A 21399-nucleotide genomic window follows, 5' to 3' on the forward strand; every position below is an offset into this window, starting at 1 on the left:
AACGAAATGTGCTTATAAGCTAGTAAGTCATTATTGAATATAACTAACGAATTTATCGCTTTCGACTAATTTAGATGATAAACATTATTTATGTTTACCAAGACATTAAGCAAATAAAAAAATATTTATAAACTATTTTGATCGATATATAAGCTTATTCAAATAAACAAGTAGAAGCGAGTAATATTACCTTTTGTATGATCCTTTTTTTGTTTTGATTTTTCATTAACTATTCGATATTTATTCTGAGACTTAATTAATTCATATTTGTATTAATAAATTTCTTTTGGAGAATAAAATACGTTTACAAACATCATTTCATTCTCAAATATAAATTCGAAAATTCTAATTAATAACAACATACTTACTAACTTGTGGTAATCTTTTAGGGTAAATCAACTTCACCAATTTTCCTTGCAATGATGATGGTCAAACATTAAATATTTCTGGAGCCCATTATTAATTAAAGAATATATATATATATATATATATACTATATATGAGGCCAAAATAATTGCACGTATCAATGAAAATAACTTAACAGAAAGTCAAAGTTAGTTGGTATGACAAGAAAGTGAGAAAAATATAATTCCAAAAACCTTGCATGCTAATTATTTTAACTAACAAGTAGTAACATGATTCACCCTCCGTCGTGATGGTGTGGTAAGTAATCCTTTTCTCTTTATCAAAAATCTTGAATTTAAATCTTAAATTGACTTTGATAAAAAAAAAAAACTCAGATCAGTACAAAGGACTTTCTATTACTATTTCAGATTCAAGCTCTAAATAGATATATCAAACACCAAAATTCAGATTCAAGCTCTAAACAGATATATCGAACACCAAATAAAAATAATAATAAAAACTTAACATGATTTAGAAAAGGTTGAAAAATGAAGCTAATGATATGATTAACATAACAAAGGACATGAGAGACACATAGTTTGTTCCCACCAAGGACAAAGAATAATTTTGCATTTGTCAATTGAAAGTACTTTTGGGAATGAGTTGACACCATTATAATTTAGTTGAATTGAAGACAATATTTTATACCATAAGGTCTTGTTAAATCAATTTTTTCCAAAGTGATAAGACTTGTAGGGAAATACATCTAGCTTTTTATTAATTATTTGACGTACATACTTATTATCCACTATCAACACAATACTAAAGTGATTAAAAAGAGAGAATTTAGGATAGGTCACAAGTAAAGTTGTTCTTTTATTGTGTTTAATTGTATGAGGTTTGATTCTCATCAAATCTTTCTTTTTCTTCTTTCGCAAAAAAGTATTTCTCCTTTTTTGTTTAAATTGATTCCACCTTGAAATGTCGGTGTATAGACCACATAACTAGAGTACAACATAACAGGATGGGAGCCTAAAATGAATGAGTCGATCTAACTCATAACCTCAAATGTTAACAATAATCCTTTCTCGTATGCACAAGTTTGAATATTTAAAAATATAAATGTGTTTGACTCTAATAGTATTTTTCAAAAGTAGAAAATTTCAAAATTAGTTCACTAGACGAGAATTAATTTCTATATAAGATCAAATAATGCGATAATTACTTATTCTCTTAACAATATGAGATAGAGTACTATAACAAGCATACCCCTTTTGTGTAAGGCTCATATGTAATGTGTTGAAGAGTTTTTTAGTTTTTATTTTTGGTCATAGAAGATAATTCCAATAAATATTTATCTAGTGTCTTTAGCATAATTCAACTTAAGAGACGAATATCTTGTTTTAGGTAACTCACCAATTATTGACCTATCTTCAGAAAATATTCAAGTCGTAATTTTTTTTAATAGAAAAATGATACTTTTAGAACTTAATTTCGCTGGTGATAAGATTTTAAAAAGAAGACCCCGCAAATTATATGCCACCAAACACATATGAGGTAACAACAAATATAACCATATATACAAATGAACCAAAATGGAAAACATTCTAACTCTCTACCCCAAAATCCATAACTATTTAGGGAATTTTTTTACATATTGTGACATAATTTTACAATATGGTCAAAATATTCTGTCTCAACTCATCAGATTACATAAAAATTTTACATGTTGAGTCAAGAAAACCCCTTGAGATTTTCATATATTATTGGAGTTATACAAAAAGTCCTATCTTTTTATTTTTAATTTTTTTTTTGCATATAAGACCAACACAAAAGTCAAAAAAAATTGTACAGAGGATATGTTGATGAATACTACATGACATTCAACAAAGTAATATTCAAGAAAAGACATCCTTTGAGCAAAATCATGCACCTGCTAGGAATGTTTGTTTTTTTTTTTATGAAAAATGTTTTTTTTTTCCCTTTAAACAGTTTTTAGTAATAACTAGAAAATAGATTAAGAATGATTATTATTGTGCGATGAATTTATTATTTTATATTAACTTGAGATCTTAACAAAAATCAATAATTAAGTTTTAAATCTTGGATTAGTCTTTATGCTTGTAGCCTGTAGGTATTACAATCTTTTGTAATCGATTACTAAACATGATTAAAGATGAATGCTTACCATTTATATATCAAAATTTATCATCGACAACTCCTTAAACTCATCACCAAGTCTTTTATGATATATTCTAATTGAGCATTTAAACATCTGATAAAATGTCTCTTTTTTATTCAAATATTTTGCGTGTGTTTTCAATCTAACCAACCTTTACAATTATGTCCACTTCTATGCATTATAATAATTTCCTTTGATTAAATTAAATAAATAAATACCCTCAACACTGATAAAACAAGAACATTTTTTATCCAATAAGACCACAAAATTAATCTGGTTCTAATAAACTCCCTCCATCCCATATTAGTTATGATGTTTTACCTCTTAAAAGTTAATTTTGATTAATCTTTAAAATTAATTTAATATTTTTAAAATTTATAATTTAAATATTTAATAATTATATAAAAAATTATAAATTGCAATTCTTTCAGATTAATATGCTGAAAAAGTATATCTATAAATATTAATAAAACTTTATGTACTCCTAACTTAATTCTCGAAAAGAAAAATATATTAACTAATATGAGATCGAGAAAATAATTACAATAGTTAGGTTTTAATTTATTTATTTTTAAAATGGTGTGTGGTGGAATACATCATTATTAAAATATTGACCAACCATAGGGATGAATCATGATCTAGAAAAGGCTGCAAAAAAATTACACACAGAATAGGAAAATTGAAAGAGAAGTAGAAGAAAGAGAAGTTAAAAAAGTATAAATATTAAAAATGGAAAAAGTTTTATCGTATAGTGTGTTGGAAGGAACAAGTGTGGGAATAATATTGTCAGATATATACATTTTCAAATTGTTTTTGTAGGACTAGTGCACCCTAAACCCCCACCACTACTTCCTTTAAAAAAAATATCTCTAACCATTTAAAAAATAAAATAATCATGCGTTTTAACATGTGATATCATATTGAGTTTACGAGTTTTGAAGAAAATATGATTTAGTTTGGTGCTCAAGATTCTGAATTTGAGTCTTATTTATCATTCATTTATAGAACTTCTCACCTATTTGACGCATTAAAAAGAGTTAATTTCATGTGTGTGATGCAATAACAAACCAATATTAAATTAGGCGTTAGATGCTCAGATTTTGAACTTAAATCTTACGGTCACTTGGAGAAGTTAGAAAATTTTCATTAAAAAATTCAAAAATCTAATCAAACAAAAAAGTTAACAAGAATTAACATCTATTATACTCATACCTATATACATATATTTACTTACCCAATAAAGGTTAATGCTCGATAATATAAATTCGATAAATACATTTCTTAACCAAATAAAGTTATAAAGATATATAATTTGGGAAGCAAGAATTTACAAAAAAAAAGTTAAAATAATTTTATTTTATTTTACTTTATGGTGGTCACTGGTCAGCATTCAGCTATAGTAATCAACAAATGAGAGCTGAGTTTAATGGTGCGTGCTGTTGTTATTCATGACTTCAATGTCTTCCAAATGTGCCTCGAACTACACATAAAAAAAGTTTTCTTTTTTTAAAAAAAATTAAGAATAAAGAAAAGTAAAGATTTATTTTTATAAGTAACAACAACAATAATAATATATTCCTAATAATTTTATCAGGAGGGTTGATAAAGGATGATGTGTACATAGGTTTAGTACTCTTATCTTGTGAAGGTAAGGAATTTGTAGTCGATTGACCCTCAAATCAATTAAAACATACCAAAATCACTATGTGTACCTAGGTTTAGACCCTCACTATGTTAATTATTATTTTCTTGATAGATGTGTCAATTTAAAAGTTGACAAGTAATTAGGGACAGGAGGAGTAATAACCTTCTAGCTAGCTTAATCTTCGACTTTCATATCCTCTCATCTAAGTTCATGTTATCGATAAACTATTGCAGCTGAATCAGGTCTTGTCTAATCACATATTTTCAATATTTTTTTTGGCATACATATACATTTCTTCATACATGTAAAAATCAACCTCATACTCCCTCAATAGAGCAGTCGTGCATCTCTTGTTGTTTATATGTATGCACCATTTCTGGCTCACCTTCCTCATCTTATCAATCAACAAGGTCATTCTTACCTTATATCGTATTTCTTCAATCATAATTCAATCACCCTTAATTATACGTTCACATATTCATTTTAACATTCTCATTTTTATCTTCTAAACATGCAATTCTTAATCGAACAACATTCTGATTGATAATATCAGTGTTTCTTAATAGGTGAAACTTGAAATGTTCTTTAAAATAAATATATTAATATATTATAATTTATAAAAAAATAATTTATTATTACTTATATTGACGTTGTATATAAACAGTGCTAAAACCTTTACTGACACTAATTAATTGTCATTTGATCAAATATCATTATAGATTTTAGGAATATTTACAAAAAATATTCTTTGCCACCAAAAAAATGTATTTAATAACAATTAAATTATTATGTTACTAATTAATTACCGTTTAAAATCATTTTCAACGTATTGTGATTCAATGATGAATGAGAACAGTATTAATTAATATTGGCAGGAGAGGCATGTGCCTACCAGAAACTCCTACTATATACTTAGTATTATTCAATTAGTAATTAATTTCTGAGAGATTTATGTGTTTGTTGTATGCATGTGTTATTTACACTTTTTTGACTATTCTACCAACTTGCAACTCCCTCGAAATTATCTGTGAACATTCACGCATGATTGTAAGAATTTTGAAATTAGAAGTGGGACGATAATCGAGTCAGTTGAGCAAGTGATCACTAAATAAAGGATATTAAATTTGAATTTTTTTACATGTTTTCTCGCTCGAGCTTATAGTAAGAGGCTTGTCTAGTGTAATTTATTTTTTCGTATGATTTGCGGGACTTCATAGTACTGGAGCCAGGCAGAGCTAGTAGCCCGCATGCTGGTTCAATCGAATCCATCAAATTTTGCTTAACTAATATATTTATTTTAGTAAATTTATTAAATATATATAATATATTTAAGATCAAGTTATTATCACTTAAATTGCCTATTATGTTGAAATCTTAGCTTCACCTCAAACTGAAGCGAGCGATATTTACCTAATACAAATCCATTTCGTAGGAAAAACAACTAGTAGTAAAATCTTCTTATCTACTCGTGTATATTGTTGGGTTTCTGTTACGCAAAATTTAATATTAAAAGTAAAATACCTTCACTTTTAATGTAACGTTTTACGCAATACAAATTTAAATTAGTCGGATCAATAAATATTTATATAAAAAGAAGTGCGCCGCTTATACAAGTGAGTTCCAGTATCTTTTTTCTTGTGTCCCCAAAACTTATGCCCCTATAATTATCAAGTACATACAGCTACTTCCAAAACCCTAATTATATTCCCTATAATTAATTATTCTAAAGTATTTTTATATTATATTATAGTAATAATTAAAATAATGGACTAATTGAAACACAAATATGTTTCATTTTCTAACAGCTTTTCTGTTGCACTCTTGCACGCCCGCACTTTTTGATTTAGTTCCCAATGATTTTTGTCAGCCTTTTTTTAAAGTTTCAATTAACCTTTTTTTGTAAAAGAAAAAGAAAAAAAAAAGGAACTTTAAATCAACTACTACTACCTTGAATTACTATAAAATAATTTTCATTTAGTTATATTTTGTTTTCAATGATGACAATTTATGGTTTTTACAAGTTAGAGAAAAACCAAGAAGCTAGTGTAAAAGTTCTGGTCCAACTATTAAGTTATTATTCGCTCTGAAGTTTAAACTTAGTTAGATCGCATAGATTTGTCCTTTAGGTTATAATTCAAATTTCAAAACCAGCTCAACAATTTATTTATAACTCATTCTTATAAGTGAGGATCCCTATCTGTCTTTTTTCATGATATTTGCCTAAAATATAATGTGTGTCCCTTTCTTCGAGCCTTGCTAGTTAACTCTTATTTTGTTTGAAGCAATCTAAATAGTCTTTTACCATTTGAGTGGGATAAGAATCATTTTTTGAGCGATCAACCAATAATAACTTAGATGAAGGCACAAAATTGACTCTCTTTATGTAAAAGTATATCTCAAATTTCACTTGATTCGAAAGAGAGCTATGAAGGAAACAAAGTTTAACTAGCTAAAGTGAGAACAAACTATAAGCCAACAATAGCTTCACAACATCCTTGTAATTTGAATTAGGACATACTGGTTCAACTGAATTCATTACTTTTAACATGACATAACATGTCTGTTGTGTTTGCGTGCTGCGAATCTTTGAAAGTGTAAATATTATATTTCCAAAAATTCATTGCTCTGATAAAAAATTAATCAAGTTTAAATCTTGAATTCACATTCGAATAAAATGGGTATTAGATAGGGATATCATGCATAGACTGAGGATACACAAAAAGTCCATTTTCATTACAAGACTATGAGTACAATATGGGAGAGTTTTACAAGGTGTTTTTGGCTAGTATATATGATGGTACAATTCAATTAGGGAAAATGCCTTTAGGGATAACAACATCCCCAATGTTGTTGTGCCATGGGTCAGCCAAGTGAGTTGCCAAGTTCTCCAATGGTCCTGTTCCTGGGTATGCTGATTGTTGTACACAAAATCCCACAAATGCCAATAATGCAAGACGACCTAACCACAGATAATCGTTCATAAAAAGTGAGATTAATAACGTATAATAAGAAAATTCTCTTCTAAAACAAGTAAAAATACATTGATAATTTGAAAAGATATTTACAAAATTAGATCACTTGTATAGTAACGAGTTTAGGTTCGTCTCGTTACATTATCAGGTTAAGTTAGCCTATAAAACATGTGTGATAACTTAAAACTATAGAGTAACAACAAGCAAATCTCTACGATAAGTACTTCTCCCTCTGTCCCAATTTTGTGACACATTCTAATTTAGTCTATCTCAAAAAGATTAACACATTTCTATACTTAGAAATAATTGAACTTTAGAATTCTCATCCGACCCTTAATAAGATGATCTATATGTACACAACTGTCTATAACTACAAGTCTTTAATTCTTTCTTCAACTCCATGCTGTTTCAAACAAGGTCTAGCTATCATAAGTTAAACTAAACTAATAGTATATTTAACAATGATCGATATTGTCAGTATATATAACTTAAATCCGTAAAATGGAAATGTAAAATGCATAAGAGGAGTGTGTTAATATTCTAACCATTTTTTATTTCCTTGACTTTGAGTTCTTCAAATTTAGCAGGGTCTTTAGAGTAACCCAATGGGTCAAAAGCCCCACCAGGGTACTTCTTCTTTTCTGAATCTTTTTCCATACTCCTTTGATGCTCTACAAAGGCTATGGCTAAAAATTCAATAACCAAAATAGTAGGAAGTGTTCCCCATGGAACAGGCTGGCCCAAATATGTAGCTTGTCCTCCAGGAATGGCTGCCCATTCTTGGGCCTTAACCCAATTACCTAGGCCCAATGCCTCTGGTACAATGATTCCTGGCTGCAAAAATTGTTCATATATAAAATCTATGTTAGAAAATTCAAAATAATATACTCTCTCGTTTAAAAAAGAATGACCTAGTTTCCTTTTTAGTTTGTTTAAAAAAGAATGACCCCTTTCATTTTTTGGCAACACTTTAACTTCAACTTTCCACGTGGCATGTTTAAGTCCACAAGATTAAAGGGCATTTTGGTACATTTGACATAACTTTAATTTAGAACCACAAGATTAAAAAGTCTTCTTTCTTTTCTAAAACTCCGTTCCAAGTCAAACTTGGTCATTCCTTTTTAAACGGAGGGAATATATTTTTATGTCAGGGAAATTGGTTAAATGTAATGTATAAATCTCTTCTAAAATATGTATATTTTTCTAGCATTGTTTGTCAAAATGTGTATATTTGTATATCTTGCTAGCATTGTTTGTAAATCTCTTCGAGGGTCTTTAGGAAATCACTTCTCTACCTCTCAAGGTAATAGGTTTGTGTACAAACTATTCTCTCCTAAGACCAGACTCCACTTGTGAAACTACATTGGATTGTTGTTGTTGTTGTTGTGTGTAAATCTTTTCTAGAATGTGATGTATGTCAAAGAGTGGTGAAATCAGAAAATTCGCTAAAAGTGTTCAAGATTAGCGTACAAGTATAAAAAGTTATATTTGACCGATATATATAGCTAATACAATTTTCCAACCAAAAGATGTTTTGTGGTACTTCCTAGTTAGCTTTTAATTGTCAAAAATCTTAAAGGCAATGCATAAAATTGTTCAAAAATATTACTACATGAACTGTGTAAATATTACAACTTGACTTTTATTGTTTTCAATTCATTTTCCTTTTTAGTAAAAAGAGTTCAACTTCTATGCATTCACATGAGGGCTGAGTGAGAAATGGTTCCCATTTGCCAATAAACTTTCTCCGACCTTCGATTAACCTTACTCATAAAGGGCACCAGAAACATATTCCATAAAGTGGAATTAGCTAGAAACTCGTAAAATAAAGAAAGTTACCAGCTACAACATGTTAATGATAATATACAATTATTATTATATATTGTCGATCTATATAAGTTAAATATTTTCATGAAATAGCAAAGCTAAAAAGGAGTATAAGAGAAAAAGAGGCTTACAACAGCAAGCATAGCCCATCTGCAATGAATAAGTTCAGATTCTTTGTATCTTTCCAAATTTTCTGGTACTTCTCCAAAACCAAGTGGATCAAATCCAAAATCTCTGCATTTATATATATATAAAATTAAAACTAGCATAAAAAGAATAATACAAATTTATTGTATAAATCTTCCCTAGTTAAAAATATTCAACAAATAGTCACCCTTAACAATTATTGGATTTTCGAAACAACAAGTGTCATTCCAAAATGATTGATGTCATTCTACTCTTATAACCATCACACATTTCAAAAATTAAGTAATTCAACTTTAATGCCTATCAAACCTACTTATTATATATCAAATTAACATGTTACATATCGTGCTAGATCATATACGTCACGTAAAATGAAATAAAGAGTATTATGTACCCGGGGGCTGAGCCGTCGAGGTAGGATGGACGGGGCTGCCCGGGCATCCAATCGGCCGACATGGTGAACCTTGACGTGTCGTTGGTAACTCCGGCGGATACCGGCAACGCGGTGACGAATTTAGACTTGGAAGCAGAGAGAATAGAGGGGCAAACAGGTGCAATTCCATAACTCATCAATGTGTTAGAAGCCATTTTATTTTGGTTAATTTAACAAATGTTCAAAAAAATAATTTGGAGACGAGTAGAGAAAAATAGAAAATGGATATGAGAATGGGGAAAAAATGGATATGAGAATGGGAAAAAAATGGTGTAAATTGTGGTGAGTATAAGGAAGGAATTTGAGATATAGGCAAATCTAAATGTAGATTATAATTGGTTAAGAAGAATTGTTTGTGTTTTGTGATTGGTCCATGTGGAAGATGAAGTGGATATTTTGAAGGATATGTGATGGTGGTTTTGTGGCTTAGGTTTATCCTAGTTGGAAAAAATATCAAAGATTTTAAATAAGAAAATTCAATTTTTTTGTTTTCGTGTAGAAGTTTAATTAAAAATGGAATAAGGATGTGTTTCAATTATGTTATTAGATATACTTATTATTTTTCATCAATATAAGTATAATATAATCTTCTTTATTGAAATTAGATAGATAAAATGATTGATGATGTAATTTAAATTTTAGTCTCTTATAATTTTCACTCATTTTGTTAAGTCATACCATAAATTGCTTAAAGGTTTCTTGCAATTTCACTAGTGAAAATTGACACTTCAGAGCATTGGCTGTTTTTTAATTATTGAGAGCATGTTGAATATCATAATTTGTTGAGTTTTCATAGTGGTGTGAGGATAGAAAATTGGTCTTTTATATGTGGACTAGGTAATGTTGCCCGTGCTATGCACGGGCACGGGCCCAATAATATAAATGGTATGTTTTGGGGCTAATAACGGAGATTTTGAAGCGATTGTTTGCGTGGATAAAGGAATAAGTTTTTTTATCACAAACTTGTACTTTATTTGACGCTATTCAAGGCACAATAAGACTATCCACATACAAAAAATTTGAAATATTTTATGTTGTCAATTATCATGATTTATAGTATTTTTACGATAGATTCACTTAAAGAATGAGTGGAATTTTTTGTATTTTTTTTCAAAACATATTTTATGTTGTCAATTATCATGATTTATAATATTTTTACGCATTTTTTAAATATAAAAAACCCCAAAAAAAAAAGACAAATAAATTAAAATGGACCCAATATATGTTATTTTTGTTGTCTCAATTTTTGTCACACAAATAAAATTTGGAGAGGCATCCAAATTTTAATTTTTTTTTTTAAAATGTTTTAAGTTATTAATTATTGTGATTTATAATATTTTGATGTAACTTTCAACTAACCAACATTACTGGTCACTTTGTCCTAATTTATGTGATATGGATAAAAATACAAAATTAACCCTTTTAAAATGTCTTTCAGATATTTTAAGTTGTTAATTATTATTATTTATAATACTTTTTTGGTAATTTTAAAATGATATGTGTTATTTTTTCTGTCCTAATATATGTGAGCCTGAAAGAATTTTGAGAGTGAACCTATTTTATTATATAGCTTTTAAATATTTTAAATTGGTAATTATTCTAATTTTTAATGCTTTTTAAGTTATTTGTAAATGATATATGTTGCTTCCTTTGTCCCATTTTATATAGTATAAATAAAATTCCCGAAACCAACTAAATTTTTAATATATTTTTAAAAATATTTTAAATTATTAATTATTGCGATTTATAATATTAAAAAAAAAGTACAAAACTTGTATCAGCCTAAAAAATGACCACGATAATTCGAAGCCTACAGAAAGCAATATGGTTGTACGTAATTTTTAAATACTTAATATGTATTACTCCACTTGTCTCAATGTATGTAGCATTGATAAAATTTCAAGATTCAATCAAATGTTGTTAATTGTTAACATTTATAATACATTTTACCTAGTTTTCAATAATTTCACATTAAACAATACATATTACTACTTTTGTCTCATTTTATGTGACATTGATAGATTAATTTTAAGAATCATTCAATTTATTTTTTCTGTTTTTTTAATAAATATTTTAAGTGGTCAAAATCACGATTTATTGTATTTTATACATAATTTTTAACGATAGATTAATTTCAAGAATTAATCAAATTTTTTTATATGTATTTATTTTTGAAATATTTTATGTTGTCAATTATCATGATTTATAGTATTTTTACGCAATTTTTAAATATAAAAAAAAATTAAGACAAATAAATTAAAATGGGCGCAATATATGTTATTTTTGTTGTCTCAATTTATGTGACACAAATGAAATTTGAAGAGTCATCCAAATTTGCATTTTAAAAAAAGATGTTCTAAGTTATTAATTATTGTGATTTATAATATTTTTATGTAACTTTCAAATAACTTACATTGCTGGTCACTTTGTCCTAATTTATGTGATATGTATAAACTTACAAAATTAACCCTTTTAAAATGTCTTTCAGACATTTTAAGTTGTAAATTATTATTATTTATAATACTTTTTTGGTAATTTTGAAATGATATATGTTATTTTTTCTGTCCCAATATATGTGACCCGGATAGAATTTTGAGAGTCAACCTATTTTATTATATATCTTTTAAATATTAAATATTTTAAATCATTTGTAAATGATTTATTATATTATATATATATTATATTTATTTCTACTATATAATAAAAGGGGTTTTATTATGATATTATATAATAGTAGAATATATATTATATAAACTCCCTTTTATTATATAGTAGAAATTACAATTACAAAATTAACCCTTTTAAAATGTCTTTAAGATATTTTAAGTTGTTAATTATTATTATTTATAATACTTTTTTGGTAATTTTAAAATGATATATGTTATTTTTTCTGTCCCAATATATGTGACCCGGATAGAATTTTGAGAGTGAACCTATTTTATTATATATCCTTTAAATATGAAATATTTTAAGTCATTTGTAAATGATTTATTATATTATATTATTATATATTATATAAACTCCCTTATAGTAGAAAAATAAATATATATTATATAGTAGAAAAAATAATTTATTATATTATATATTATATATTATATAGGGAGTTTATGATTGGACATCACAATGTCCCATCATAAACTCCCTCTTATATAATAAGAGAATACATGAGTTATATTCATTTTAATTCTTTTATGAAATATTAGATTCTATGCTATTATACTCAAACTCTAGTTGTTAGTTTTGATGATGTGATAGGGTATGTGTTGAGTTCTCAAGCTGATAATGTAAATTATACCAAAATAAAAGATTCATTCACTAGGTAGTATTTTGAGATGACGTAATTTTAAAAGTGAATGACAAAATTCAAATAAGGAAATATTTTCGTTGAATACAAACGTCACGTTTAGAGACAAAAAAAGGGTGTAGTAGCAGACATAATCTTTAGCGAGTTGAAAATAAGCATAGTCCGAAAATCCCCAGACAATTTTTCTAATTGATAAAATCCGTTCACTCAGTAGCATCTTGAGATTATGTAACTTTAAAAGCGAACGACAACATTCAAACAAGGAAAGATTTTCGCTAGATACATTCACCACCCAGAGACAAAAGAGGGTATAGTAGTCGACAAAAACTTTAGCGAGTCAAAAATAACTATAGTCCAAAAATTCTCTAATATAACAATCCTTCTATCTGTTATTGAATTTATGTCGTATGATAAACAAGATTATCCCAATTATAATTTTGAAATTATAGTCCCACCGCCTATTTATATGAGATAGATAAAATCTTAATTGAGTTATATATTATCTTGATTTTAGTTAATTATACCTACGGACAAACATCAAATAAATTTAATCTCAAATTTTATATTGTGATACTCCCTTAATTTCGATAATTACCGAGCGGTCTCTTAAGTTTGTCTGAACAAAATTATTCTATACATGTGTTGATAAGAGACAATTACACATACATGGTGAAAAATTATCATAATGTGTGTAAACTGATTCTAACGCCGTCATCATTAAGGGAAAAAAACTTAATTCATTCTAATACATAACATAGGTGTACATAAATTTCTCATTTTGTCAAGTAAAAGTATTTGAATTTTATGTTTAGAAAAATAAATTGAATTTAGCATTAGGGATAAAAAAAATGGGACAAAATAATCACCAAAGGAACTCGACTAATGCACTAACACTCCCTACCAAGGTTTTTACATTACAACACTCAAAGTCAAGATACGATATCGAACACCGGATAGGATAAAGTTTAGTAAAAATTTAGACACCGAAAATTTCATTTTATAAATAATAGGGGTCAAATTGATATACTCTCAATCTTAAAGGGCCAATTCTTATTTAACGCCTTAACTTTGCCACCTAAAAACCGACATTTAGCTTGAAGAAACCCCACGGCCAAAGATCAATTTTTTTTTGGTCAAGAAGAAGAAGAATCACCGACGATAGACACCATGGTTTGTTCTTAGTGTTTTCCTTTAATTCCCCTTCGATTGTTTCAATTTCTTGTCAATACCCATTTTGCATTCTTGAATTTTTCTTATCAATTTTGATCTCTCTGTGTGTGTTTCAGTGTAGGTACATGCCATAATTTTACTTCTCATATGTCTAGTTGATTTGGGAACACTTCATTTCCTCTGTATAATCCTGGAAATGCTTATTTGGGGGTGGGGGTGATGTATGTGTGTGTGTTTATAGGTATTTGGCATAATTTTATCTCCATTTTGCTACTCATATATCTAGTTGATTTGGGTGTACTTCATTTACTCTGTATAATTCTGGAAATGCTCATTTGTGGGTGGGGGTGATGTGTGTGTGTTTCAGTATAGGTGTATGCCATAATTTTAGCTCAATTTTACTTCTCATATGTCTAGTTGATTTGGGTATACTTCATTTCCTCTGTATGATTCTGGAAATGATCACCTGGATGGGTGTTGGGGTGATGTGTGTGTTTCAGTGTAGGTGTATGCCATAATTTTATCTCAATTTTACTTCTCGTATGTCTAGTTGATTTGGGTATACTTCTTTTCTGTGTATAATTTTGGAAATACTCATCTGGGGTTTGGGTGGGGGACTTAATTTTCTCCCATGAACTGTTTGTGTAATTGTGTCAATGAATTGGTTTGGTCCAGAACTTGAGATTATGGATGTAAAGCGGAAAATGGATTCATAAGTAGTTGTTAATGGAATTGAACTTAGCAAATTTTGAGGAGTCAGTATTGATATGATCTCCGTTTTGTTGCTCATATATCTATTTGATTTGGGTCTACTTCTTTTCCTCTGTATAATTCTGGAAATGTTCACTCTGGGGGTTGGGGGTGGGTGGGGAACTTAATTTTCTCTGGTGAACTATTTGTGGCAATGGATTAGTTTGTTCAAAAACTTGAGATAATGGGTGTAAAGCGAAAAAGTATTGAATAAGTAGTTGTTACTTGTTAATGGAGTTGAGGTTACCAAATTCCGAGGAGTCAGTATCAATTTTATCTTCATTTTGCCGAAGGCATATACAAGATTTGAGCCAAAGTTATTGTGTTTGGCTGACCTGTAACTAATTTTATATCCAACCATAATATAGCAGACCCCAAATAAGTGGGAGCGAGCCAGTGAGATACTTGATTGATTGTACTATGTGGATAAGCTGTTCATATGATTGCTGTTTGAGCCTTAATATTTAATATTGTATTGCCATGAGGTTTACAAATTTTGGGTTTTACTTTTAAGAAGTCTTCTTCTAGATATATTATGACAGAGGAAAAACTGCCCTCAATTGCACTACGTTATTAATACTTATGAGTTCTTTCTCTCAAAATACTCGTTAGTTTGGATGCTATTAGGTGAATTATTTGCTCTGATGCATTTGGTTTCCAATTTTAGTGGTTACTCTGGACGAAGAAGATTATTAGCATGCTTTTCTGTTTGCCAACAAATGGTGTTTGATCATAGAGGGCAGTTTCTTATTAGCTTTGCTCCTTGACAGTGTTCTCCTTTTTTTTCTGGTTGACGTGGGAATTTAGCTGAGAATTTCAGCATAATAGGTTATGAATAGACAAATCTCTGAGCTTAGAGTTAAGCATAGATTGAGCCCAACCAGTTAGGTAGTGCTACCCGAGGTCGACTGGATATTCTATTGCTTGTTTTTCTGGATTAAAGAAAATACAAGAACTCCAATTCCTTCTTAAGTTGAGAAAGGAACCACAACAGCAACAATTACTACTATGACTCAGTCCCAATCAAGTTGGGATCGGCTATATGAATCTCTTCTTCTTCATTTAAGCTCATGTCAAATCATCATCGTTTTAAATAAATAAAGTGAAATGTAAGTTTCATATATATAGAAATAACTATATATATACAAATAATAATAATAGAAGTTCTCTAACAAGCCTAGATCGTATTCTCAACTAGTAGATATCATGTATCTGGATCTTTTTCTTCCAGTGTGCCCTATATTTAACTAAAAATTTTATATTGATGCCAAGTTTGCATTGATACCTAGGTTTTGTAGGTCTTTCGAGACAACTTCCTTGTGATTTTAGGTCTATCACGGGCCGTTTTAACACCTTCACTTACCATAGTTTTACAAAGAAGCAACTATTGTTTGAGTACTTGCAAGCCTTGGGTTGAGTGGTTAAGGAGATGGCTTAGTTTAGGATGCTTGACAACTTCTCGGCGTAATCCAATTTTTATGTTTCAGTATGTACATGTATCTTACCAAGTAAATGCACATTATGCATATACTCTTCATAAATGGATCTTTACTCATTCAAGGGTAATACATACATGAAGAAGAATGGGGAAGAATGATTTAAGTGCAATTAGCAGAAAGATTATGGCTTGATGGACCGTTGGAAAGAGCAGGAGGACTCCACTTTATCTAAATTTCAATGCTGCCATTTTATTTGTCCATGATCACCTTTTTAGACAAACACAAGAGAGAAAGAGAGAGAGGGAGGACTATAGTCCATCTGGTCGGAGCCTCTGAGTACACCTCCTTCTTCGAAGCTTGCTTTATAATGTTATGTACTTATGTCAAATGTCAATACACAGAGTGAGAAGACAATTGAACTTTTTTGGAGGTGATAAATAAGATGAATATATTTATATGAGAAGGCAATTGAATTTTTTTGGAGGTGATAAATAAGATGAATATACTTATATATATGGGCAGAAAATGCCTGGAAGTAAACATTAAAAGTTTCCTTTAGACAAATATAAGTATTTATTACATGATTAGTATTAGTATTACTTTCTTGTTTATGATCACTATGTAAGTCTGGCAGAGCAAGTATGAGTGGCAATCACCAGGGGTTTATACAATAAATATGGCATTAAGCTAATATTTGCCAATCTTCACAAAGCAGAACTCTTTTGGAAGTTACACTGTTAGGACAAATAAATTGTTGACTGTTTGTTTGTATTATCACCAGACTCAAAAACAATGAAAATATGCAAATTAAGATGGATATAACCTTCAAAAAACCAAGGAACTACATGCCACATGGATGATGGATCTAGATAATAACATATAAACCTAAAAACTAATGGAACCACTACCGAGTATTATAATATCTTAGCGTGTATTTGAACATCAACTAGAAGCATAGGTAACTTCAAAGAGAATGTGACGCTGATGGATTATTTCCATACTGTAAATCAATTTGGTTCTTTAATCTCTCTTTTCTCTATGCAGGCAATGTATATCCGTGTGAAGCGTAATAAGACCACCTACTTTATTCAATGTGACCCAACTGAGACAATTCTACAAATGAAGGAGAAATTGTCTAACCTCATAGATCAACCTGCTAATGATCAGCAATTAGTCCTGATGCCTGCTGGAGATGTGTTGGAAGACTCGAAGTCCCTAGCTGATCAGAAGGTAAATTTTGTCCATACTTATCATCATCATTTTTCATGATATCATATGATCTGTTGGTACAATTAGAAAATATAATATCGTCTATAGTTTGGGTAATCAGCAGTTTTTGAGTCTCTTTTTATCAATTGTATCCATACAGATACAGATTCTACTTCTATTGCCAATGACCTGTCCAACTTTCCCTTTTGGTCTGTTCTAAAACTGGCAACCACATAATTGAAAACAAATTTTTCTTCTTTTAAACTTTTCAATACTCTTTTTAATATCTCATATTAACAGCAATACACATTATTAGAGCTCTTTTAAGGGATCAACCGGAAATGGGATGGAGAACGACTATTTACATGTGAGGAATAACCTTTCATTTCTTGTTTCTTTTTGGTGCACCCATGAAGTTCTTGTGTGTATAAAAATTGGGTTTCTTTTTGGATGACGGTAGTGTCTGGGTCAGCTTCCACATACTTTGATTATTCCATTAGGTACCGGATACTTCTCACCAATATTGATACCATGTATCCACCCACCAAGACTTGGGCAGATGGAAGTACTTCTGTAGAAGATTGGGGTTGTTCATAGAGGATCATATTATGTTCTTCATCAAAAAAGGATCATATTATGTTGTAGATTCTCAACCTTTTGGCGCCGTTTTTCCCCACTATTGGTAAACTTGTTCACCTTACTAAGAAAATGAGCTCTTTTAACTTTACATGTACATTGTAACAGGATAATTGTGTCTTCACACTCAATTTACATCCATTTTAGATTAATGTTATATTCCTACTTTGATACCCCTATGACATCTATAATGTGATGGAGAGAGTCACATGAGTATACGTCGATAACAAGAAATAAGTCCATGAGGTTCATGAAGTATTTTTCTCAAGCAGATTATCTTTACTTCTTTATTTAATCCAAGTTTATGGCATTATTTGTTCTTTTTTAATGTTTTTGAACACTTTTCAGGTTGAAAATGACGCTGTGGTGGCGCTGACTCTGAGAAAAGGTTCTCATCCCTGTTGCATTTGTCTTTTCCCAGTTTTAGTGGATATTTCTGTAGTTGATTAGCTGATAATTTTGTTTCGTAAGTCAATTTGTTTGTTCTTGACTGCCTCTAATTCATCTCCTCATTCCCCAAATGTACTTTTATGTTACTTCCAAAGAATCGCTGGTGGGCAAGAAATGCTCAAGATGAATGAACTTTTGTTTCGTGCGAATAATCATTGGCTATCTGTGTCTTCTAGCTTTGGTGGGACTCATTTCTTATCTTGATTAGAAATGCCTCACTCAAGAATCACCCTAGAGAAATCCTAGGGAAATCAGCCACAAAAGCTGATAGGTATAGATTTTGGAAGATATACCATAAGAATGTGTGGTAATCCATGACAATAATGAAGAAACAAATTAACACTAAGGTTTACCTTGAATAATGGATCCAAGATATTTGAAGCTTTCCCTTCTGGGTATGACTAGTGCATTGATCTTCACTTCCACCTCCGCCTCATGCGGGCATGTAAGTTAAATTAAATGAATATATAGGAGTTTAATATGTGGGATGCAACTGCAATTCACATGGAAAGGATAGGCTGTGAAGTATTTTAATTCAACAAACACGAGTGGAGGTTGGTGATGTCATGGATGACCTAAAGGAGATTGACCTTATTTCAATGGAAATACTTAGTAAGGGGAATCGCTGAATCAACATTATGGAGAAAGGGTTATTAACTGAACAAAATACAAAGAAGAGCCTAGCTTATTTTAGGTGAACTGGAAAGAGGCCTGATAAACTGGTAGATTTATCCTTGTTACTTCGTGATGGCTACGTGGAGTACACTTTCCTTGCTTTCTCATTATCACGAGCTTCCAAATTGTTATAAATATGTTTGTAGCATCTGTTCAAGAGATTAATCTTCCTTTTAGACTTCAAGGAGTTTAATGTCGAGTAAGAAACAAATCCTTAGGTAGGTGGGAAGTCTATTTAAGAGTTTTCATTTTTTTGAGAATTAGTACTGTTGTATTCTTCAGCATTAGAAATGCTGTCCACCATCTGAAACATGTTACAGGGGAGTGAGATTCAAATCTAAACTTTACAAAGTACCTAGGAAATCAACCAACTCCTCTACTTCCTCTATACAGTTTTGTTTACACCAAAAAAATAAGGTTAGTTTTAAAATGTTATGGGTTTTGGCACATTAATTTTAAGTGAATTCTTTGTTCATCACTACCCAAAATGAAAATAAGGAATTATCAACACAGTGAAAAAGAAAAGAGGACCTATCTAAGTGGAAGTGAGGGAGTACTAGCTATTTATATTTAGGTCTGAGTAAGGAAAACAGTGAGTGGAGTGGATGATTGGAATAGCTGCATATACTTTTTTGTACTGACAGGAAATGATAGTGCATGTGCTTATTTGATTTGGATTAACTGGAATACGGCAAAAATGTAGTTTATTATTAATACTATGAGAATGTAGGAGAGATATTGGGAGAAACGTGTCTTTACAAAGTTTATAATTTTGAAAGTAAAATTAAGAATAGGAAGAAAGGGTGGAAGGGAAAAGACAGAATCGAGTTCTTTCTTTCAAGAGGAGGGCATGCACCGGTTTCCTTCACTATAAATGCTCCTCTTTCTTGTCCTTTGCAGCCTCTTTAAACAAGTGCAGCTTCCTATTTGTTCTGTTTATTCCCATTCATCCATATCTCAGAATATCAGCATTAAGTATTCATTGACTAGACAAGTATAAACCTCCATAGTTTGCTTTAGGACTTGATCCTATCTTGGTACCGAAAATGTCACGACCCAAGCCCATGGCACATATTGTCCGTTTTGACCTACAGGCCTCATGGAATTTTCCCTTGGGCTACGTCATCATCGAGCCCAAAAGAGGCCATACCATATGAACTTGTGGTATGTCTTATAGAACTCTTCATTTTCCTCTACCATTTCGATGTGGAATTCGCTGAAGGTAATATGTGCACTCCTTTAGAAGCTTGGCAGCCTAGAAACCTGCCAATCCTTCTATGTGACTCACCCTCCATCATGAGCGTCACAGGAACCATTTGAACTTCTATCTAGTCTTGATCCTATCTTGGGACTGGAATCTTTTGAACTTCTAGTGGCAATGCAAGCATGCAGCCTCACATGTCCAAAATTACAAGAAAACCGGTAGTGCTTTTGATTGTTATGGTGATTTTGAGGTTAAACTTGTTTAGCTTTTTGGTTGTGATCTTCATGTCCCTCCCAAGAGCTTTTCAATTTTTGAAAATTCACATTTGATTTTATACTATTCTGTTCTAACTTTTAGCATTACGATATGCATTTTGGTCAATCTTTGCTCATTATAACTGTGCATCTTTCCTGCTTTTAGATGACAATGAATTCGAGGATGTGAATATCGTGAAACCAGATGATGAATTTTAGCAGCCTCACGATTCAGATGGTGGTGCAAATCGGTGACAACGTACATTCTGGGAACATCTAATCCTCAACAAAGATCTGTATACTTGTAAACTGGCAATTGATTGACCTGCATCTGGTTCTTCTAAAATACTCAGATAGCCTTGAGTTTCATGCTGTAGGAAAGTTTCTGATATCGTCGCGGTTCTGTTTAGCAATATACTGTTCAAGAGAACTACTTTTTATGATTTTTGCAATGACTAGAGCTCTAAGATACAGACATAATGCATCAACAACTTTTTTTAGTAGGATTAAACTTTTCATGGATGTATGAAAATTGCTGGCCAAGTGTGTGATTTGTCAGCTGTACTTTTTAACTTAAAAAGTTGTAACCCCCGGATATATGGTGCAATCCATCCTTAACCTAAGGTATCAGGTTCAAACCTCGTGAATAGAGAAATATCTAGTAGATTAGTAGGGAGTCCTCCCTCTTAATGGGCTCTATGTGACGGTTATACACTTACTTCATTCAGCATTTATACCAAACTAAGGATAATTAAAC

The 21399-nt window shown here is 30.3% G+C and overlaps 2 protein-coding genes across 2 annotated transcripts; one reads left to right on the plus strand and one right to left on the minus strand.

Moving 5' to 3' along the window:
- Positions 1–6966: 6966 nt before the first annotated feature.
- On the minus strand, positions 6967–9786 carry LOC125819565 (chlorophyll a-b binding protein 6A, chloroplastic-like). The gene is made up of 4 exons (XM_049499012.1): positions 9513–9786; positions 9103–9205; positions 7690–7978; positions 6967–7131 (listed from the first exon to the last, which is right to left on the minus strand). Exons 1-4 carry the CDS (start codon positions 9704–9706, stop codon positions 6977–6979), a joined length of 741 nt encoding a protein of 246 aa, XP_049354969.1. The 5' UTR covers positions 9707–9786; the 3' UTR covers positions 6967–6976.
- Positions 9787–13937: 4151 nt separating this feature from the next.
- Positions 13938–21122, plus strand: LOC125819687 (uncharacterized). The gene is made up of 4 exons (XM_049499159.1): positions 13938–14025; positions 17259–17444; positions 18408–18447; positions 20809–21122. The coding sequence occupies exons 1-4, from the start codon at positions 14023–14025 to the stop codon at positions 20859–20861; spliced, it is 282 nt and encodes a 93-aa protein (XP_049355116.1). The 5' UTR covers positions 13938–14022; the 3' UTR covers positions 20862–21122.
- The last annotated feature ends 277 nt before the right edge of the window (positions 21123–21399 follow it).

Source organism: Solanum verrucosum, unplaced genomic scaffold, assembly GCF_900185275.1.
Source record: "Solanum verrucosum unplaced genomic scaffold, falcon-dt-bn FXZP01000255.1, whole genome shotgun sequence".
NCBI lineage: Eukaryota > Viridiplantae > Streptophyta > Magnoliopsida > Solanales > Solanaceae > Solanum > Solanum verrucosum.